Source organism: Trematomus bernacchii, unplaced genomic scaffold (genome assembly GCF_902827165.1).
Source record: "Trematomus bernacchii unplaced genomic scaffold, fTreBer1.1, whole genome shotgun sequence".
Classification (NCBI taxonomy): Eukaryota; Metazoa; Chordata; class Actinopteri; order Perciformes; family Nototheniidae; genus Trematomus; species Trematomus bernacchii.
The window spans coordinates 1,366,166-1,384,615 of NW_022987313.1; the positions used below are offsets into that span (position 1 = coordinate 1,366,166).

Consider the following 18,450-nt stretch of genomic DNA (forward strand, 5'->3'; position numbering starts at 1 on the left):
GCATGTTTCTTTGCCTCGTGCTTCCTTGTAACTGCGTTTTTATGCTGCAATATGGAAGCAACACATGACAAGAGTTAAAAAGCGCCTCCTGTTAAGGTTAATTTATTCTCTGAAAAACGCAGACGATGGTGTGTGTGTGTGTTACGTTCCCTCCTAAACTAGGGGTACAAAGGGAAGTAACAAAACACAAAAACAACCGGGCGAGAGAAAAAGGGGAGGAAACTGACTGCTGAATCCACAAAGTGAGGTTTTAATTAATAAAAAAGTAAAGAGGCTCACCAGCCAATTTGCAAAACAAACTTAAGTAACTAAGAACAACTTTCTGTTAAAAGAAAGTGACTAAATAGTACAACACACACAAAGATAAACTGGAGCACATCTCCTAACAATTCACAAAAACACAGGCCTCAGAGACAGAGACAGAGAAAGAGACATGCTGCACACATGCAGCCAGAGGAGAGGGAGAGGCCACTGCAGCCTTCCTCATGTCCTTTAAGGAGGCCCTGATTGGGGATTGGGAGCACCTGGGGGAGAGGCTGCACCTGGAGACAATCAGGGAGAGAGAGAGAAACACACACACAAAAGCATACACACACAAGCACCCACTGCGGCACGTAACTGAAGTTACCTACTGTAACTCCAGCTTCTATGAGTATAGGCGTAGCCCTCTAAGGCTATCGCTATTGGGTAATCCCCTGCGCACCTACGCAGCACTGAAACACTTGTAGTTCACGCCCACTCGCGAGGTGGGCCCCACCCTCGGGCTCACTTCCGGTATAAATAGGAAGGAGGCCCGACAATCTGCTCCCACACAAAACAACTTTGCTTCAGCTATTCGTGGAGCCAGTGGGGCCCAGAACTTAGAGGTCTACGCCTCATAGCTGGAGTTACAGTAGGTAACTTCAGTTCTATTTCGTATATGGCTTCGCCCTCTAAGGCTATCGCTATTGGGTTAAGGGTGAAGCAAGATGTAGTCTGCGCCCCACTGGGTCCGCCCGGTACTAGAAGCACAGACACACCTGCTCAGATAATAACCCATGCCTATTGCGCCATGCCTATTGCGCCATGCGAATGGCGCATCACAGTCCCTGGAATATAGCATAACATGAATATTTTCCATGAGGGGACAAAGGCTGGGAACAATACAACCCTGCCGCTGTGAAAAAGTGGAGACGAAGGTCACACTTTGCCCAGCGACAAAAAAAGGGGGAACAAGGGCAGCTCTCTGCGTGCAGACAGGCAGGAGAGCGCACAGCTGGATCCCTGACATCACTCACTCTGTCGGCCAGAGGGAGACGGGCACAATGACAATGAGCACATGACACCTGCTGGGCGAGAGCTGCGTGCGCGTGCTCCGACCCCAGGCAGGATTCGTCTGGCATGAGGAGCAAACTCTAAAGGCCCAGACACACCAGCCCGATTTTGGGAGTCAGAGGCCGTCAGAGGCTGTCAGAGGCAGTCGGGCATTCGCGGCGCCCTACTCAGGTTTGTGTGTCCCGCACCGTCGTCTCTTTACGGCACCTTTTCACACCTCCCGACGCCATGTTGAATCGGCCGCGGGAGGTCAGAGAAAGTCGGCCCAAGCAATCACTCTGATTGGCTGTTCACACTACCGCTGCCTGCTGGTAAGGACAGTTATTGCCACTCGTCGTATTTGCGGTGTGTTCGTAGGCGGGCGGTGTAGCGGGCGGTGTAGCGGGCAACGTAGCCGACGCAGGCGACGAAGCTGACGTAAAAGTCGGGACGCCTTCGGTACGCTTTCTTTGGTCTCAGGTGGGTGTGTAGCGGCCTTAAAGGCCCTGACACACCAGGCAGTCACCAGAGAACTCGCCGACACCGACGCCGACTGTTGCGTCGCCGTGTTCTCCTGCGTCTTGGCCATGTGTCGCACTGGAACACACCGCAAAGACTTCAGCCTTACCAGCAGGCGGCGGTAGTGTGTATTCGTCATTCAAAATAGGCAACAACCGGAAGACAGAGAAGAAGAACAGACCGCGTGATATAAACAAACAACAAATATCGTGTGCGTTCCATTTTCACTGTCGTCCATCGAAAACATGTTTCGTGCGGTACTGGAGCTATAAGCCATTGGAGTGTTGCTTGTGGAAGACATTCTCAAGCAACAGTCTCTCAAGAGGCGGAAGCGAAGAATTAGGAGAAACCGCACTAAATGGGTGAAATCATGGATACTACAGCGAGAAGCTCATGGGGCTTTCCCGAACCTGTGTCGAGAGCTAGAGTTAAATGCCAGATTTCAGATATTTTCCTCAAGCTTTGGTAAAGTGTATTCTTTGAATGCAGATTTGGGTTCTGCCCGCTCTGTATTAATGTCATGTGGATTTTCCTGTCATGTTGACAGGTTATCATCATGTAGGCGTTGATAAAAGCTCATTCTAATGTTGTGTTATGTGTGTATGAAGGTACTAAATAAAGTTTTGCATTGCCTATCCTGCTATTTGTGTTTATTCTTTTAATCACACAGCGATAAGAAACAATAACAATGTGCCTACATAACTGTCAGTTGCAGCCCTAGAATTAGTATTGGTTATAGTAACAGCTACAACATTAAAATACTTCTAGGCAGATTGAGGAGGATAATGGGAGAATGAACAGAGGGGCAGAAACATCCATCTGAATAATAATAATAATAACTTTATTTGTATAGCACCTTTCATACAGGGGATTGCAGTTCAAAGTGCTTTACACCAGTAAGAAATAAGACATAAAATCAGTGTAAAACAAGCAGCAAGAGCAAAGCATAAAGTGGGATAAAATAATGCAGATATATTATATATATATATATATATATATATATATATATATATATATATATATATATATATATATATATAGTAATCCCAACAGGCCACATTGTTTATGGTTTGATTCAGTTTTAGTAGAATATAAAATACATGAATGATGAAATGAGCACATAAAGTGCAGACATACTATAAAATCACAGTTAATAGACCTGCATCTGATGATCGCAGTGTTCTGGCGGGTGTGTAGTTTATTGAGTCAGCAATGTAGTAATGTATGTAATGTAATAATGGCCACTTCTTGCTAAATTTACATTTCCATGTGATGCTTTTATTCGAGGCGACTCACAATAGGTAAATGAACAGCAGTAGACAGTATCTCATTTACTTAGTACTTGAGACTAATCCTGCAACTTTATACTGACAAATAAACCGATGAGATGAAAATGAATAGCCGTCTGTGTTGTGCCTTCTAAAATCGTTTGTTTACGTCCCTCACTTCCGTTTCGCTTCTCATTCGCTAGCTGAACAGCCAATCAGAGTGGTTTCTTTGTCCGACTGCCTGTTGCCGACGCATGGCCGATTCAACATGTTGAATCGGCCATGCGTCGGCCATGAAAGGCCAAATAAGGCGTGTCACGGCCGACGGTTTGGGACACACCAAATTGAGTTTGGGCGACAGGGCCCGCTTCGTTGTCCGACTAACGAAGACGGCCGATTTCGGCCTGGTGTGTCAGGGCCTTTAAAGGCCGCTACACACCCACCTGAGACCAAAGAACGCGTACCGAAGGCGTACCTCAAAATATATAAAATATATTTTAAGATCATGTTTAATCATCTGATTCGTCTGTACATTGCTGTTTTAGTCTGTGTTCTTCTAATTAGTGTGTCTACAGTCACAGTGTGTGCCTATTGAGCTGTTTAGAGCCATGTGGGACAAAACCTGATTATGCCCCTTCCTCTCGCTGTGAAGTCAACGGTGACTGTAAAAACTTCACTGCGCATGCTCAGAGTATTTTGTAATGAAATGTGTGTGGCAAAAAATAATGACCAGAGGGGCACGTAGCTACCATCCCCACCATACGGCTTCTCAAATCATTCAGAGCTGATTGGCTGTAAGTACGTGTGCCGCGAAAAGTGTGGTGTGTGAAGAGGAGACGAGAGAGCTGCAGTGACGCGTCCTAAAACCAGGAAGTAAGCTGCAAAAAAGCAATGAGGTTTCTCCATAGGATTTTAGAAAATAGCTCGAAATAAGATCTGTGGGAAACGTACCTGTTAGATAAATGCACGTTTTGATTAGCCGGATAACATCCACATGTCTACCCTACTTTTATAATTTTTTTATCATAAATCTATGGATTAGATTTATGATAGACTTTTGAAACTACAAGAACATAAGGAGGACTTTTACAAAAAAGTAATAGAAATGTTTGTCCAGAAGGATAGGCAAATGGACTTCATCTTCAAGTCAAGGTAAGACCGCCATTTTATTGAAAATGGGATCTTACTAAGAGAGAACAATTCAATATTTAAATGATAAAATTACATTTGTTGGGTATCCTTTTGTTGAACTGTCTGTTTAAAATTAATCGAAGCATCAGACAAAAAAAGCTTTTGAAAATAATATTATATTTTGGTTTAGGTCAAAATATAATATTTGTAAACCTGAAGAGTCAGTGCCAGTGTCTCAGCAGCCATGAACCTCACTGCACGTCACTGCATAAGCTTATATATAGACATCTAAGTTTTTTGTGCCCCACCACTTTTGTACATATAAAAACGCCACTGCTCCTTCCTATTTATACCGGAAGTGACCCCGAGGGTGGGGCCCACCTCGCAGGTGGGCGTGGACTGCAAGTGTTTCAGTGCTGCTCGAGTGCGCAGGGGATTACCCAATAGCGATAGCCTTGAGGGCGAAGCCATATACGAAATAGAACAGTGTGAGAGGATGTAATGTGGGAGATGAAGATGGAGGTTGATGTTGCTGTGATCGGGGCATTAGGAGCAATCAGTGACCTTCCTCTGTGAAGAAAGCCCACAGCTCTGGATACTCTCTGTGTGTGTGTGTGTCACACACTTGAACAAACTTGAGAGTTATCTGTCAAACACACTTTAGTCACACTGCAAATAGGAAATATGGTTGGTCCTTCTGTGTTTAATCTTGTATATGAAATGATTCAAACACAATAAATGGTACTCAGTCATCAAGAAGGATTTATGCATCACAAAATATGAAACTGGAAATGTAACAGTTCCACATTTGGGTGTGCCTAAATACAATTTCCCCAAAATTCCCCCTTGAGAGAAAGCCGTTAAAGATTAATTATCTGGGATTATTTCCACTATCTCACACACACATGCACACACACACACACACACACACACACACACACACACACACACACACACCACACACACACACACACACACACACACACACACACACACAGAGCAAATCCATTATCCGAGATAAGGATAGCTGGTTATTCCCTAGAAACCCAACAAACGGTGTATATATTGCGAAATATTCCCCGACTATCGACTTCACGTCAGGCAGAGATATTGCATCCATAACACACTACAGGAAAGGAGACACTAAAAAGCATTATAGGGCCTCTTTAAAACATATAACATCGATTCAATTGAAACAAACTTTAACTTTATAAATGATATCTTTAATGTATTAGTATTGACTGTAAACGTAGTCCCAACCTCACCCTTTGACAGTAATGCATGCAAACTCTGAATAAAAGTACGTTTTGAGTATTGCATGCAGGACATTTTACTGCAAAAGCTGGAGCTTTATTTGAAAGACACACCCACTCTGGACTTTAAGGTTTTTAGTGAGAACAGACACCATCTTTGCTTTATTTATTTGGACTTCAGCGTGGACGGATGTATTTCTTTACCTGGCTGCTGCTGCCAGTGCTGCTTATTCAGAGGACACTTCACTCTGTTTTCCGACATGAGAAAACAAGTATCATTTGCAGAAAGTCAGAGGATCCACAGGCTGCAACAGGATGAGGCTTTACAAAGGTAAAATGTATGATTTCATCCTATTGTATGCCTAAAAATGCTATTTTTTCTTTAACCCCTTGTGTTTTCTTAATGTCACGGAGAATGTCTTTCTGTTGCAGGAGTTTTGGGATGGATGCATCAAAAATGGGTACGTTATTCCTACAAAACGTTGGTTTAAAAAGTCAGAAAATCAATCAAGTCAAAAAATGACAAGCAGAAATAATAGAAAACCTATATAATGTCTCAGCTTTATATTTCGTTTTTTCTATTCTACTTAGTTGACTCAACATGGCTCAGATTTCAGATGTGCATGCTCTATATCCCCGTTAAATAAACAAAACATGTCTGGCATCCTGTCTGCTTTGAAACCTGAGAGTCATGTTTTCTATCTGGGACACAGCGAGATCTGTGGAAAAAAGAGAGGAAATCCTACACTTGAACTCAACCTAATTCAAACCTGATCAGTAACAGGAGGAAAGCTCACTCGCGTTGTTTTACTTACTAGAAACTTAACCCACATACAAGTCATTGGTGTTGGTTCATGTGTGGAAACTCAACCATGACATTATGACATTTATAGCTAACTGGTAACCCATATCTTTTATTTACATTTCTGCTGCATGGTACCAGCATTGAAAGATCCCAATGTGAACCTCAACAATGGTTTGAAAATCAACAGACCAGCGATTGCAAGATGTGATTCACAACACCAACATGTGACAACCATAAAAATCCCCAAATCATTAACTGCCGGCCCACATCTGAAGGTAAAACGAACAATCACTGAGATCTAATCTAATCTTCTCCACTACATTTTTCTGACAGCTTTACTTTTCAGATTACACATTTTCTTCCCCTATCTGTAAGTATCTCCATATGTCTATGTTGTGCCTCTAATGCGACATGTCTCCATGCTTTAATGTTCAAAAAGCTCTTTATTTTTCTCATACTGCCTGTGCTGCAGCACCTCTTTTCACCCTCTGTCTGAAACCAGAGCCCAGTCTGCTCTGATTGGTTAGCTGGCCGGCTCTGTTGTGATTGATCAACCGCTTAGAGATGTCCCGCCCCTTAGCCTATCATGTACAATGTGTTGGATCACTAGCCAATAGAAGCGCAAGTGTTAGATAGTGATGTCATTGTGTTGCGGAGGTAAACAAAAGAGTCCAATGGAGGCGTTTCAGGCAGGGGGGGGAATGGTGTGTGGGTGAGAAATTAGGGGATTTTATCCATTGAAGAACATTTATACACACCAAAACCTTCATAACACACTACAGGGAAGGGAACGCCAAAAATGAATAATAAGGCCTATAAAGTGAGGTTTTGAATGCAGGACTTTTACTTGAGTGAAGAATCTGGAGATTGCTTCAACCACCTCCTTGGACCTAATTTTAGAGAACTTCCACAAAGGACACATCAATGATTCATCCTAAAATAGTAGGGGGTTGTTAGAGTAGAATTCAGCAGGAGGAAGTAATAGAAAGTGAATCCCTGCAGTGAAACCTGACCTCTGTTCCCGCTCAGCATGCAGCTCTGTCTCCAGCTCAGAGGAAGTATCTGTGCAGCGTGGCAGCTTCTCACAGCGCGGCACACGTCCGTCAGCTCATCACCCAGCACTACATGAACGTGCTGCACAGGTGTATACCAGCAGGTGAGAAACACTAACCACAAGGTTTGTCTTTATTCTTGACAACATGTCTATAAGAGAACATCTTACACCGTTGCCTAGAAAGCAACTATGTGGGTTTGCAGGTATACCTCTCACATCCTATTTGACCAGAAACACCATCACACTTCCTATATTCTTGTGGTTTTAGTTCCTTTATTTACCAATGAAGTCATGAATCACATTTATTCTGTATTCAACACTACCTCTTGTACCTCCTTCTATATTCCTGTACAGTTTCTGTAAGCATATGCACGCATACATTATAGTTATATATTGTATATTATTTTTAATTTAATTTGTACATACTGTATTTGCTTTGATGATCAGGAGTTTTGTCAAACACTGATGTTTGTTTTAATTCCCTTATTTCACTTGTTGCTGGTATTGGCATTATTTCCATTGTTAGTAATGCACTTTAAATTAACCTTTAACACAGGACTAACAGTAATTTGTTCTTTCAGTCTTTCACTTCTTTATGTCCACACATGACTCTGTTTCTAGACGGCAGCCCTGAAAGAGAGGAGCTTGTTGAGTCTTCTGTGGCTGATAAGAGAGATAAACATCCACCAGAAGTTCAGTTGAGGGCGAAACACAGGAAGAAGATTAAAAGTGGTGCAAAGAATTCTGGGAGATCCTGTCATCCAAAAACCTCAAACAAAAAATCCAGGTGACACCCACTTTCAACAGATATGTACACACACAGAAACATATTTCAAAGGAACATATGTACACGTTTTCCATAAAAAGGAGATGCAATTATTTTATGTTTCTTTGCAATTTTTCAGGTGGAAGATATCTCATCTTTTTTTGTCCTTAAATTAACATTATACAGAATGTCTATGTACTCCTCTGTTTTATAAACACTGCAGGCTTTCCAAGAAATCAGCATCAAAACCAACAAAGACGAACAAACATAAAACTAAATCTCCCAAACTGAGAAGAAACAGTCCAGGAAGTAAGTCACAGAAATGTTCATGATATACCTTCTTTTTTTTTACATCATTGGTAGAAGCAAAATTGGGGTATTGTATGGAAGCCTGTTTGCGCCACAGGAAAAAAATATATTGACTTAGCTATCTCAATATATTGACTTAGCTATCTCAATATATTGAGTTATATATTTTTTTTTTTGTTGAAACAATTATGTCAAATACAGAATAAGGCAAATAGACATCAATGTTCATCATATAAGCGGTACAATATTAAGGTACACAAATTCACCATCAACTAGTTGTTAATTAACATGCATATTAGCAGTATATTGGCTCTTTATTTGTCATTATAAAACACTTATGAATGCCTTATTCTCCATGACCATATTCTACAAGTAATCTGTGTATGTTACACTTGCATGTATGAGATCATTAAGTGCCTTGTTTATAGTTTCACTCCGTTTGAATGTCAGTGGACTGCAAATAAGTCAATAAAGGAGCATGGCTGCCAGCCAGCTCTCAAAAGAGTTTGGCTGGCTGTTTAATCTATGTTCACACTGAAACAGTACAACAAATAGAGAGAACAGTAGACCTATTGTGTAAGTACTGTTGACAGTGCTGCTGTTTAAGTGGCCGTGTCAGACCTGTCCTTTACCTCACCTACCTCTATTAAGCTTACCATTGATAAAAAGATTTTCCTGTGGCGCAAACAGGCTTCCATACTATTGTTTTAAATCACTGCTTTATATTTGTAATAATTTTATATTAAACAGTATTTCATTTTACCGTCTGTTTTACCTTTTTCAATTTGACATGCATATATTTTTTACTTATTCGTGCATTTGACTTAGCATGATGTCACATGCATTACTTTTATGCACTGTGTGAATTTCTTTATTTGTTATATCTTTAATATAATGTTTTACATATAATTAGAGGAAGATGGGACTTAAAAAATGGATGGTTGTACCAGAAATGTTGGTGATTGTTTAATCAAATTGATATAATTATTTTAAGTATATTAAACCATATTTGTTTAGTTGGTTAAATGTTTTAGTTTTTGTTACAGGGGCCAGGATCCGGCTTTTGGATGAGGAAGAGGAGGAAGGACCAGAAGATTTCCTGAGTGACTGTTTTAGTTCACTCTCTATGGAAGGATGACACCTTCTCAGATTTATGACATTTCTATTGAAAGTCTGAGTTGTCACAATAACATTTTGTGTCAAAATATAAGAGTAATATTTACATTCGTATAGCCCCACATAAAGGTCAACTGAACTCCTGATTAATCATAAATAATCATCATAAAACTTGGGGATTTTATACAAGTAAAATACAGAATCGTAACACTTTGTGAGTAGCTCAGTATTTGTCTCTAAAACCTGCACCGGGTGGTTTTGTGCTTTGGGGCCCCCTAGTGGCACAGAGAGAACACTTGTTCTCTGTTTCCAGGAAATCACGTGATCAGTTCTTGAATTTGTGAAATATTAGGATCACATGATCACATCTCATGGCCTGACCTTGACTGACCTCTTTGAAAGTAAATCATTTACATGTTAGGATTATCTATAGCGAACAGCAACATTTACAGGATTCTTTTTTAATTACATTGGACTGAAGCCATTTAGATATGTTGCACAAAGCCAGCTCCATAAATAAATGGAAGACTTTGGTCTGCATTTAACTGTTAACCCGATACAACACCTTCTTGGATAATACAACCCAATAATGTTATAATTCCTGATGGTTTCTCATCTAAGATCGAGTCTGTTTATACTGGATGATTCTTGCACAACAACCAATCAACAAGGGTGCGAACGGGCTCAATGCAGGCAGAGGGATTTTAGTAATCCATCTTTGCCTGATAACAACACATCAGTTTTCGTCTGTTTTGAACGTCAAACTCTGCATAAAGTTTTACATTTCCCAGAAATCCATGTCTAATGTTTCTGTAATCAGTTTGCTAACATGACCCTAACTGTATTATACGTTTTTATTCCTGGATACTTTAATATTTTTCTGAAAACAAGCATACTTTTCTACAATATTACATTATCCGTCAAAAAAAGAACACCAACCTCAAAAGAGCCAATGTGAAAGATACAACACGATCAGTGAAAGGATATTTGATCACATTTCTAGGTTTTATTCGATTTGTTATCAGGTTAAGTGCACATTTGATCATGTTGTCAGGAAATTATTATACCATTAGGTACTAGTATAGACATGATCAAACATCAGTGTTCAACGCTGATAATTATCTTGTGTAATCCCTGCAGCCAAGTTTCTAAATATGGTATAAAGACAGACACTGGAGGGTGTTTTAGCAGAGTACTACTCATAGTGTCGTAATGAAAAGTTGAGGTGTGCACATTCTTGTAGCTGTGAGCTGAAAATAAAGTTGGGGACTTTTGGGAAACCTGTTGCACAATAAGGGAGTGCATCTCTCAATTTTAACAAGGAATAATAACAATCGAAATGCATCCTCTGGGTTTCCCCTCTGCTCTTTCACTTCTGCCACAATTAGTGATGCAATATATTACAACATTTTAATTATGTAATATAATACTCTGATGACAGTCACGCATTCACTTGTTATTATTAGAGGGTTCGACTAGAGTCACATGATTTAGTATAGAGTCAGAATTTGATGATTTAGTCAAATAAAAACTTGAAGTTAAAGGTGGGGTAGGTAATTCACTTTAGAAACACTTTTTGTTATATTCCATGGAATGCTCTTAACATCCCGATAGCAATGAATATATTAAATGCTTTGACAATAAATACATAACAAAAATTAATCTGTGGAAGCCGTAGTACTGTAAAAAGCACGACCAATCATCTGAGCCGGCCCGGCTAAAATAACTGGATGGCCTACCTGCCTGTCAGCCTTCCATCTCGTGCACAAACTTATCTCGTGCCCTCATTGATTATGAGGCTGCGTACTTTCAAATTCTAGCGCACTCGAGCTGGTTTCTCCACACTTACCTATCCTACCTTTAATTTTGACTTCAACACTTTACTTAGTTTTAAGCCTTTTGACTTGAATAGGTTTGATACCTTCCCCCAAAACCAAAGATTAAACAGTATTTTATTTAATAAGTGTGCCACAAATCAATAGGTTTTCCATTTATATGCTATAACAATCTCAACACTACCTTTTTTAATGATAACGTTCAGTCATACTTGTTTAAACAAATAAATGCCAATTTTAAAAATAACTCTTGATTTTTCTCTTAATGTTATATATTAATACTCTGGTTTGAAATGGCATTCAATATTTTAAAGAGTGCGTAATGGCTTATTTTTAAGACATTAAGACATGCCAGTCTATGCAAGATTTACTTACAAAATAAACTACCTGTTCACATTTCTTTCAGTATTATTAAAGTCAAAACAACCGGTGGAGTGAAATTAGATCTTTATTGTGGGAAATAAATGATTGACATAAAGGCCGACTACATGAAGCTAAAGGCCTGTTGGTTACAGGACAACATGACAAGGGCGAAAAAATTGACAAAACAAAAGAAAATAAAATAAAAATGGCACCGAATATTTCTTTTGATAACAAATACATGTGATATTATTGCATTCTCTACAGTTACCAAATGACAGCTGGGATACAAGCAAATGCTGATGACGTATAAACAATATAATACATATTCCTCTTTTAGAGTTACTGAACAGTTTGTTACAGCATTAACATTGTGGTGACTGCAGGGGAGCTGCTGCCCCCTGGTGGAAAGGAATGAAACGATACACTGAGCCACGCTAAACCCAACGCCTCCTCTTCCTCCACCTTTAAGATTTCTTATACTCGATTCTCTCCACCTTGACGTCATCGCCGATCAGCTGATAAACGTACGTCACCACTGTAGAAGCCTGGATGTCCATTAATACAAAAGAGGGGATGATGTTGCTGTAAGGAGAGAGGAAGATGTGTTTAAGGTCAAAGCTTTTGCTGACTGCGTGTAATTATAGTCAGTCTGGTTTCTAGAGTTTCACCTGTTTTGTGTCACACTGGAGGACATCATCAGTGTAATGAACATCTGCAGCTATATGTCTTTTTAGAAAATCTATTTATTTTTATAGAAAGCAGTGCCAAAAAATGTACTGTCAAAATTGTGAAGTTGTTTTTTTTCTGATCTTTTATTTTAATAAAAGTAGAAATACCACAACGAAGAAATACTTAGAAGAAAAAGTCCTACAAAGTTAAGGAAAAGTAGAGGTAGTCCAATTGTGGCATATAAGTGTTAATTTCAGAATAATTTATATTATATAACTAGTTATATTATTATTATTGTATTTTATTATTTATGTTAGTAGTAGTGGTAGTATTGTTATTATTATGGTTATTATTATTATAAGTTGATTGAATGATTGTTTTAAAAAGTGATTAAATATATCCAACTGACTGGTTTGTAATGAAAAAAATAATAATATATACCTCTGAATTTCAGTGCAATATACAGTAAGTATATAAGTAGCATAAAGTTGAAATACTCAAGTTAAGTACAAGTACCTATAAATTGTACTTAAGTACTGATTAGATTCCCCAACTGAGCAAGAGATTTCATTATAACAAGTTGCCACTCCTAGCTTATGTGGTGACATTATGAGGTGGTTTTAATCCGTGTTAATGACTCTTCTACCTTTCCAGTGGGCTGTAGGCTCCTGTGGCCGAACCAGGGTTGATGTAGAACTTGTTTTCGTTCTCGAACGCCTCGAACTTGTGTGTGTGGCCGGAGATGAGGATGTCGACGTCCAGCTGTCTCTGGAGCAACGCCAGGCTGGCCATGTCGCCCCATGGGATCACCTGGTGGCCGTGAATGAGACCGATCTTAAACTGACCCACCGTCACCACCTTCTGCTCCGGGTAGTTCAGGTTCTAAGTAGGAAAAAATAAAAATTAGTTTAATTTTTGATTTGATTTTGATTTGATTAGATGTATTTCGAATGTGTAAAACAATACCAACATTTAACATGAGAATTATTATACAATACAAAATTAATCAGTGTCAAATAGATATACATAAATATTACTGATTCTAAATTATGTATAAACAAATAAACACATAATCTACTTAATTACACATCCGAAAAGTCATCAAGTAATCACAGTACTTATAATTTAAAAAGTGCTTCTTTTAATTATATACTTTATGGTTTAACAGTCAAATCTGCAGTTATTACTGTATTCAAATGATGTCTTTTTTTCAATGTGTTTCTAAAAATTGTGAACTAAAACCTAATTTGCGAGAAGGGAGCTGTTACAATTTCATTACACGGCTATTAGTCTTCAGTACCGGCAGGAGATCCGTTTCATTTCCTTCTTGCTTGTAAATATTTAGCTGCATAAATTAAGGCTTTTTCCCTCAAATGTACCCTCAGTTCAAAACCTCTATTGGAATATATGTAAAATAATAATTATGATGGACTTTGAAGAACACTGTCAAACCCCCGTAACATTGTTAAAAGAGCCCTATTATACTTTTTGGAGTTTTCCCTTTCCTGTAGTGTGTTATATATCTTTTTGTGAATGTAAGTAGTCTGCAAAGGTTAAAATCCTAAAGTTCCCCCCCCCCTGTCTGAAACGCCTCTATTTGACTCCTTTGTTTACTTCTGTAACATACACTCATGCTCCTATTGGCTAGCGCTCCAACACATTGTACGTAATAGGCTAAGGGGCGGGATATTTCTAAGTGGTTGTCCAATCACAACAGAGCCGGCCAGCTAACCAATCAGAGCAGACTGGGCTCTGGTTTCAGACAGAGGGTGAAAAGAAGTGCTGCAGGACAGGCAGTATGAGAAAGATAAAGAGCTTTTTGAACATTAAAGCATAAAACATTTGCATAATATGGTTCATTAATTATACACAGGCCATATGGGTAAAAAAAAACGGGAAACTCAATCATGCACCAATTCCCCCAGACTAAGTAATTTAGTTGAATTAATCAATCCCTTAACCTTATTCAACATTTTGAGTGTTATGATAATGGCTGTGTGTCTTTTTATTCTTGTCTTCAAACCGACCTCATCAAAGTCTCCTCGGACTATGTGGACGTCTCCAGCGAGGGTCTTCAGGTAGTCATAGCTCTCCTTGGTGCAGAGGTTTCCCGTGCAGAGGATGTGCTGGATCTTCCCCGGGACCAACAGCTTCTTGAACTTGGCTGGCAGGGTGTTGCACCGATGGGGGATGTGCAGGTCACCTAACACCAGGACCAACTGACAGCATCGAACACACACACACACACACACTAACAGGTTAGTCACACACCAATGAGGGAGAGTTCAGGCTGTGGGATGTAGCCTCTGAACATTGGAAAAACAATGTGGGTCGAGGAAAGAGCCCTGTGGCATGCCGCTAGTCGGGATCCACCACAACCACTTTACTTCTAAGTTAGTAATTATAATATTTATCATATATTGTTAACAAAACACAACAAAACACTTTCCACTTTACTGTTATTTCACCTAAACAACAACCTATCTCAAGGATAATTCAGTACAAATAAACAGGCTTAATTCATGAAGCTCAAACTTGTAAATAAGCAACGTTTGTGTCAGAAATAAGCTTGGTTTATTAAGTGTCTGAATTCCAACTGTGTTGTGAATGTAATTTGTTACAGAATCTGAAAAACCACAGCACATATGGATTGGAAAAATATTGATTGAATCAGTACAGATGGATTTCAGACAGTCAATAACAGATGTAGGGCATGAGAGCGAGAAAATTATGTTTTCACATAAAGAGTCAATAGGAATCAAAAATCAGCAAACTTGAATGTTTTTACAAAAAATAAAACCCTTTAACAACCTTTTAACCCAACTGACCAGCAGATAAATGCTGTTCATGTTAATTGAGAAAGCATGGGACAACTTTGATGAACAATTATAGAAATGAATGTTTTGGTCACTTCAAAAACATGCTTGTCAAAAAACATTGTATTTATTTAGTTGAATGACTATATTTGGTTACGGCATATTGCAAACTATCATTCCGGAAAAACGGGAAACACTGTCCTGATTGGATTTCCTCAACAGAAAATGGCTTAAGATGTGTCCATGGAACAAAGTAGAAATCCTGTTATTAAATAGACGAGTGACTAAAAGAGGAATCGTTTAAAGTTGTAAAACGTTTTCAGCAACATGACCTTAAAGCCTGTCTGATTATATATTTTTTCAAGTGCTTTATTTAAGGACGACAGTTAAACTAATAAAACATGACTCAGGATAAAAGCCGTTTAATTTTCTTTGCAGTTTTTTTACATATATCTCTTAAATAATCTATTAGGTTTGCTATAATCAAACAACATTATGGGTTGATTCATTTGATAGCTCAATACAATTTTGTTGTATTGGCTTTTCGGATATTTCAGCAACTAAGTATAACATTTATTGAAGATATATTTCTAAAGGTTAAAGGTGGGGTAGGTAAGTTTGAGAAACCGGCTTGAGATACACTTTTTGTTATATTCCATGGAATGCTCTTAACATCCCGATAGCAATGAATATCTTACTGTAAGTGCTTTGACCAAAAATCCATAAAAAAATGTCATCTGTGGAAGCCGTAGTACTGTAAAAAGCACGACCAATCATTTTAGCCGGCCCGGCTAAAATAACTGGATGGCCTACCTGCCTGTCAGCCTTCCATCTGTGCACAAACTTATCTCGTGCCCTCATTGGTCATGTGCGCGTTCGTGTGTGTTGGAGGAGGGGCTCTGTAAGGAAGTGGCAGATTCTTTCTGGTTGTGTATTTTCAAATTCTAGCGCACTCGAGCGGGTTTCTCCAAAATTACCTACCCCACCTTTAATAGAAAAGTGATATTCTCCCTAAAATGTAATTTAATTATCTATCCCATACTGTATTGTTAGGGGGTCAGGAAGTAAACAGCACCTTGTGAGATTTAGATGTAGATTTTTATACCGGTTTTAGACATCCAACTTGGGAGCTTAAGGTTTCCTACTTTGAATTATTTTTAGATTCTTTTGTTTTAATGAGTTGTAAGTTATTACTTGTTTAGGAGAACAGCTGAGAGCAGGTGTAATTAAAGCATCATATCCCAGGAGTGCAGTTGCTGAATTAGCAGCAGAAACCACAGACCCCCCCCAGCTGTGCAAAACCCAACCCATATGTTAGCGTGGCAGGCAGAAAAGCAAGCAGAAAAACAGGGACCCAACACAAAGCGAGGGCACTTACCCGGTGACCAGACTGGTGGATTGGAGACAGGCAATGAGGGGTGGGAGTAGGACAGTGGGTGAGATAGGAAAGAAGGCAGGATGTGCACGGAGAGAATGACATGAGGCATGATCAACGGTAGCAACATAAGAAAAACAAAAGACAAGAAAGATTTGGGACAAGAAAACTGAAATTAGAAATTAAGAAGTGAATGGAATAAGATATTAATCATTCAAAAACAAACCAGAAAAGTGAATGGTGGAATCGATTGTTAATGGTTGATGGTTAGTGATCATGACAAAGAACATATATAGATTTCAGCCTACGGAATGTGAGCAAAATCATATCGGGGAAGCAAATCAAAGTGCTGACTAGAATTGAGTTATAATCAATAGTGATCAGTGGTGGAATGTAACTACACACATTTACTGAAGTTCTGTTAAAAAGTACACATTTGAGGTACTTGTACTTCAGTATTTTAATTGTAAGGCAACTTGTACTCCGCTACACATCAGAGGTAAAGCTTTAGTTACAGTTGTGACTCATGGGAAATCACGTATTTTCAGATGTTATAATTTTGTATGTTTGTGATAAACTGAAGGTTTAATTGTTGGAAAAATATCCTACTTCTTCACAAAGATGAACATGGGGTTGATTCTGAGCAACTCATTAAAGTTAACTTTTAGAGATACATTGCAAACATGATAATTGTATAGAATATGATGCATTGCTGTAATCTACCTAAATATTAATAGAGGAGGTCAAATAAGCACAAAACTAAACATTTACAGCAGTAAAATGCAACATAAAACTATTAACCAAAATCATCAAATATAATAAGTAAAACACTGGCAGGAAACATTGACTATTTTTACTTTCATACATAATTGTATTTCACTATGATTTTGAATATAGGACTTTTACTTGTGGTTGAGTACTTTCACAGTGTGGTATTATTACTGCTTTTCACTTAAGAAAAGGATCTGAATACTTGTTCCACCACTGATTATAATAAACCTGCTACATAGATTCAAACTGCATCTGAATGAATGAATAATTTAACTCTAGTCCTGGTGCAAAAAACAGCTTTGTCTAACTCGTTAAGCCTACCTTTAGAAATAAGTCACAGTTTAAATGCAGGTTAAACGCTGAGTGATCACATTATTGCTTCACAGGAAAAGTGCTCCATAAGATAAAGTGGCTGTTAGCCGGTTAGCCCAGCTAGCATTCAGGAAAAAGTAAAAATTGCCCTGATATCAATTATACAGATAGTAAGAATTGATAATGAACACACATAACAAACTTAAAAGACCCCCATGCAAATGAAGAGAGTGACTTTTAGGGTGCTTGCAGCTTTTTTGCAGTGCATTTTTTGGGGGGACTAAAGTGCTCAGCTGTCATGTGATCGTAAATCCATCTCGCAATGAAGCTTCCCTTAAATAAACCCTTAATTTCAGACTGTTCGGGCACGCCAACAACATGATGTCGATTCACGCATGTCGACGACGTGTCCAAGAGGTAATCATGATCGAGACGGTGGCTTAAAATGTGGTAAATTGTGGCCTTTTCGCCATTTCATACTCACCATCTTCTATTTTGCTGTTTCTGCTCAGTCAAGTTGAGGAAGCGCCTACGCACGTACAGCGTCACGCCGTCAGCCAATCAGAGGAGAGAATGCGTGACGCGTCAAATGCGATAAAACACTTCCTATTGTCCTTTCAAAATAAAACGAGAAGAAGTATTACTTTATGTTTTATGTTATAATAACTTTATTGTATACGTGCTCAGTAAGTACATAAACAAAGAAACTAAATAAATAAATAATTAATGTAAAATTGATACAGTTACAATGAACTTCAGGTGTAAATCGTGTTTAATGTCAAAGGTAATTAAAAT

General features: G+C 38.8%; 2 protein-coding genes across 4 annotated transcripts; one reads left to right on the forward strand and one right to left on the reverse strand.

Annotated features, from left to right (window-relative positions):
• Positions 1-5,657: 5,657 nt before the first annotated feature.
• LOC117477556 (protein FAM216A-like) lies at positions 5,658-10,299 on the forward strand. Of its 2 annotated transcripts, XM_034124244.1 has the most exons (7): positions 5,658-5,795; positions 5,897-5,925; positions 6,408-6,544; positions 7,299-7,425; positions 7,945-8,110; positions 8,313-8,398; positions 9,445-10,299. In XM_034124244.1, the coding sequence occupies exons 1-7, from the start codon at positions 5,725-5,727 to the stop codon at positions 9,534-9,536; spliced, it is 708 nt and encodes a 235-aa protein (XP_033980135.1). In that variant the 5' UTR covers positions 5,658-5,724; the 3' UTR covers positions 9,537-10,299. The 2 variants fall into 2 exon arrangements, with proteins under 2 accessions (XP_033980135.1, XP_033980144.1); XM_034124253.1 differs by lacking the exon at positions 6,408-6,544 and having other exon boundaries at positions 5,739-5,795.
• A 1,480-nt stretch (positions 10,300-11,779) lies between these two features.
• On the reverse strand, positions 11,780-18,230 carry vps29 (VPS29 retromer complex component). 2 transcript variants are annotated; one of them, XM_034123360.1, is made up of 5 exons: positions 18,140-18,208; positions 16,576-16,587; positions 14,409-14,600; positions 13,028-13,263; positions 11,780-12,294 (listed from the first exon to the last, which is right to left on the reverse strand). In XM_034123360.1, exons 1-5 carry the CDS (start codon positions 18,140-18,142, stop codon positions 12,177-12,179), a joined length of 561 nt encoding a protein of 186 aa, XP_033979251.1. In that variant the 5' UTR covers positions 18,143-18,208; the 3' UTR covers positions 11,780-12,176. The 2 variants fall into 2 exon arrangements, with proteins under 2 accessions (XP_033979251.1, XP_033979260.1); XM_034123369.1 differs by lacking the exon at positions 16,576-16,587 and having other exon boundaries at positions 18,140-18,230.
• Between the last annotated feature and the right edge of the window lie 220 nt (positions 18,231-18,450).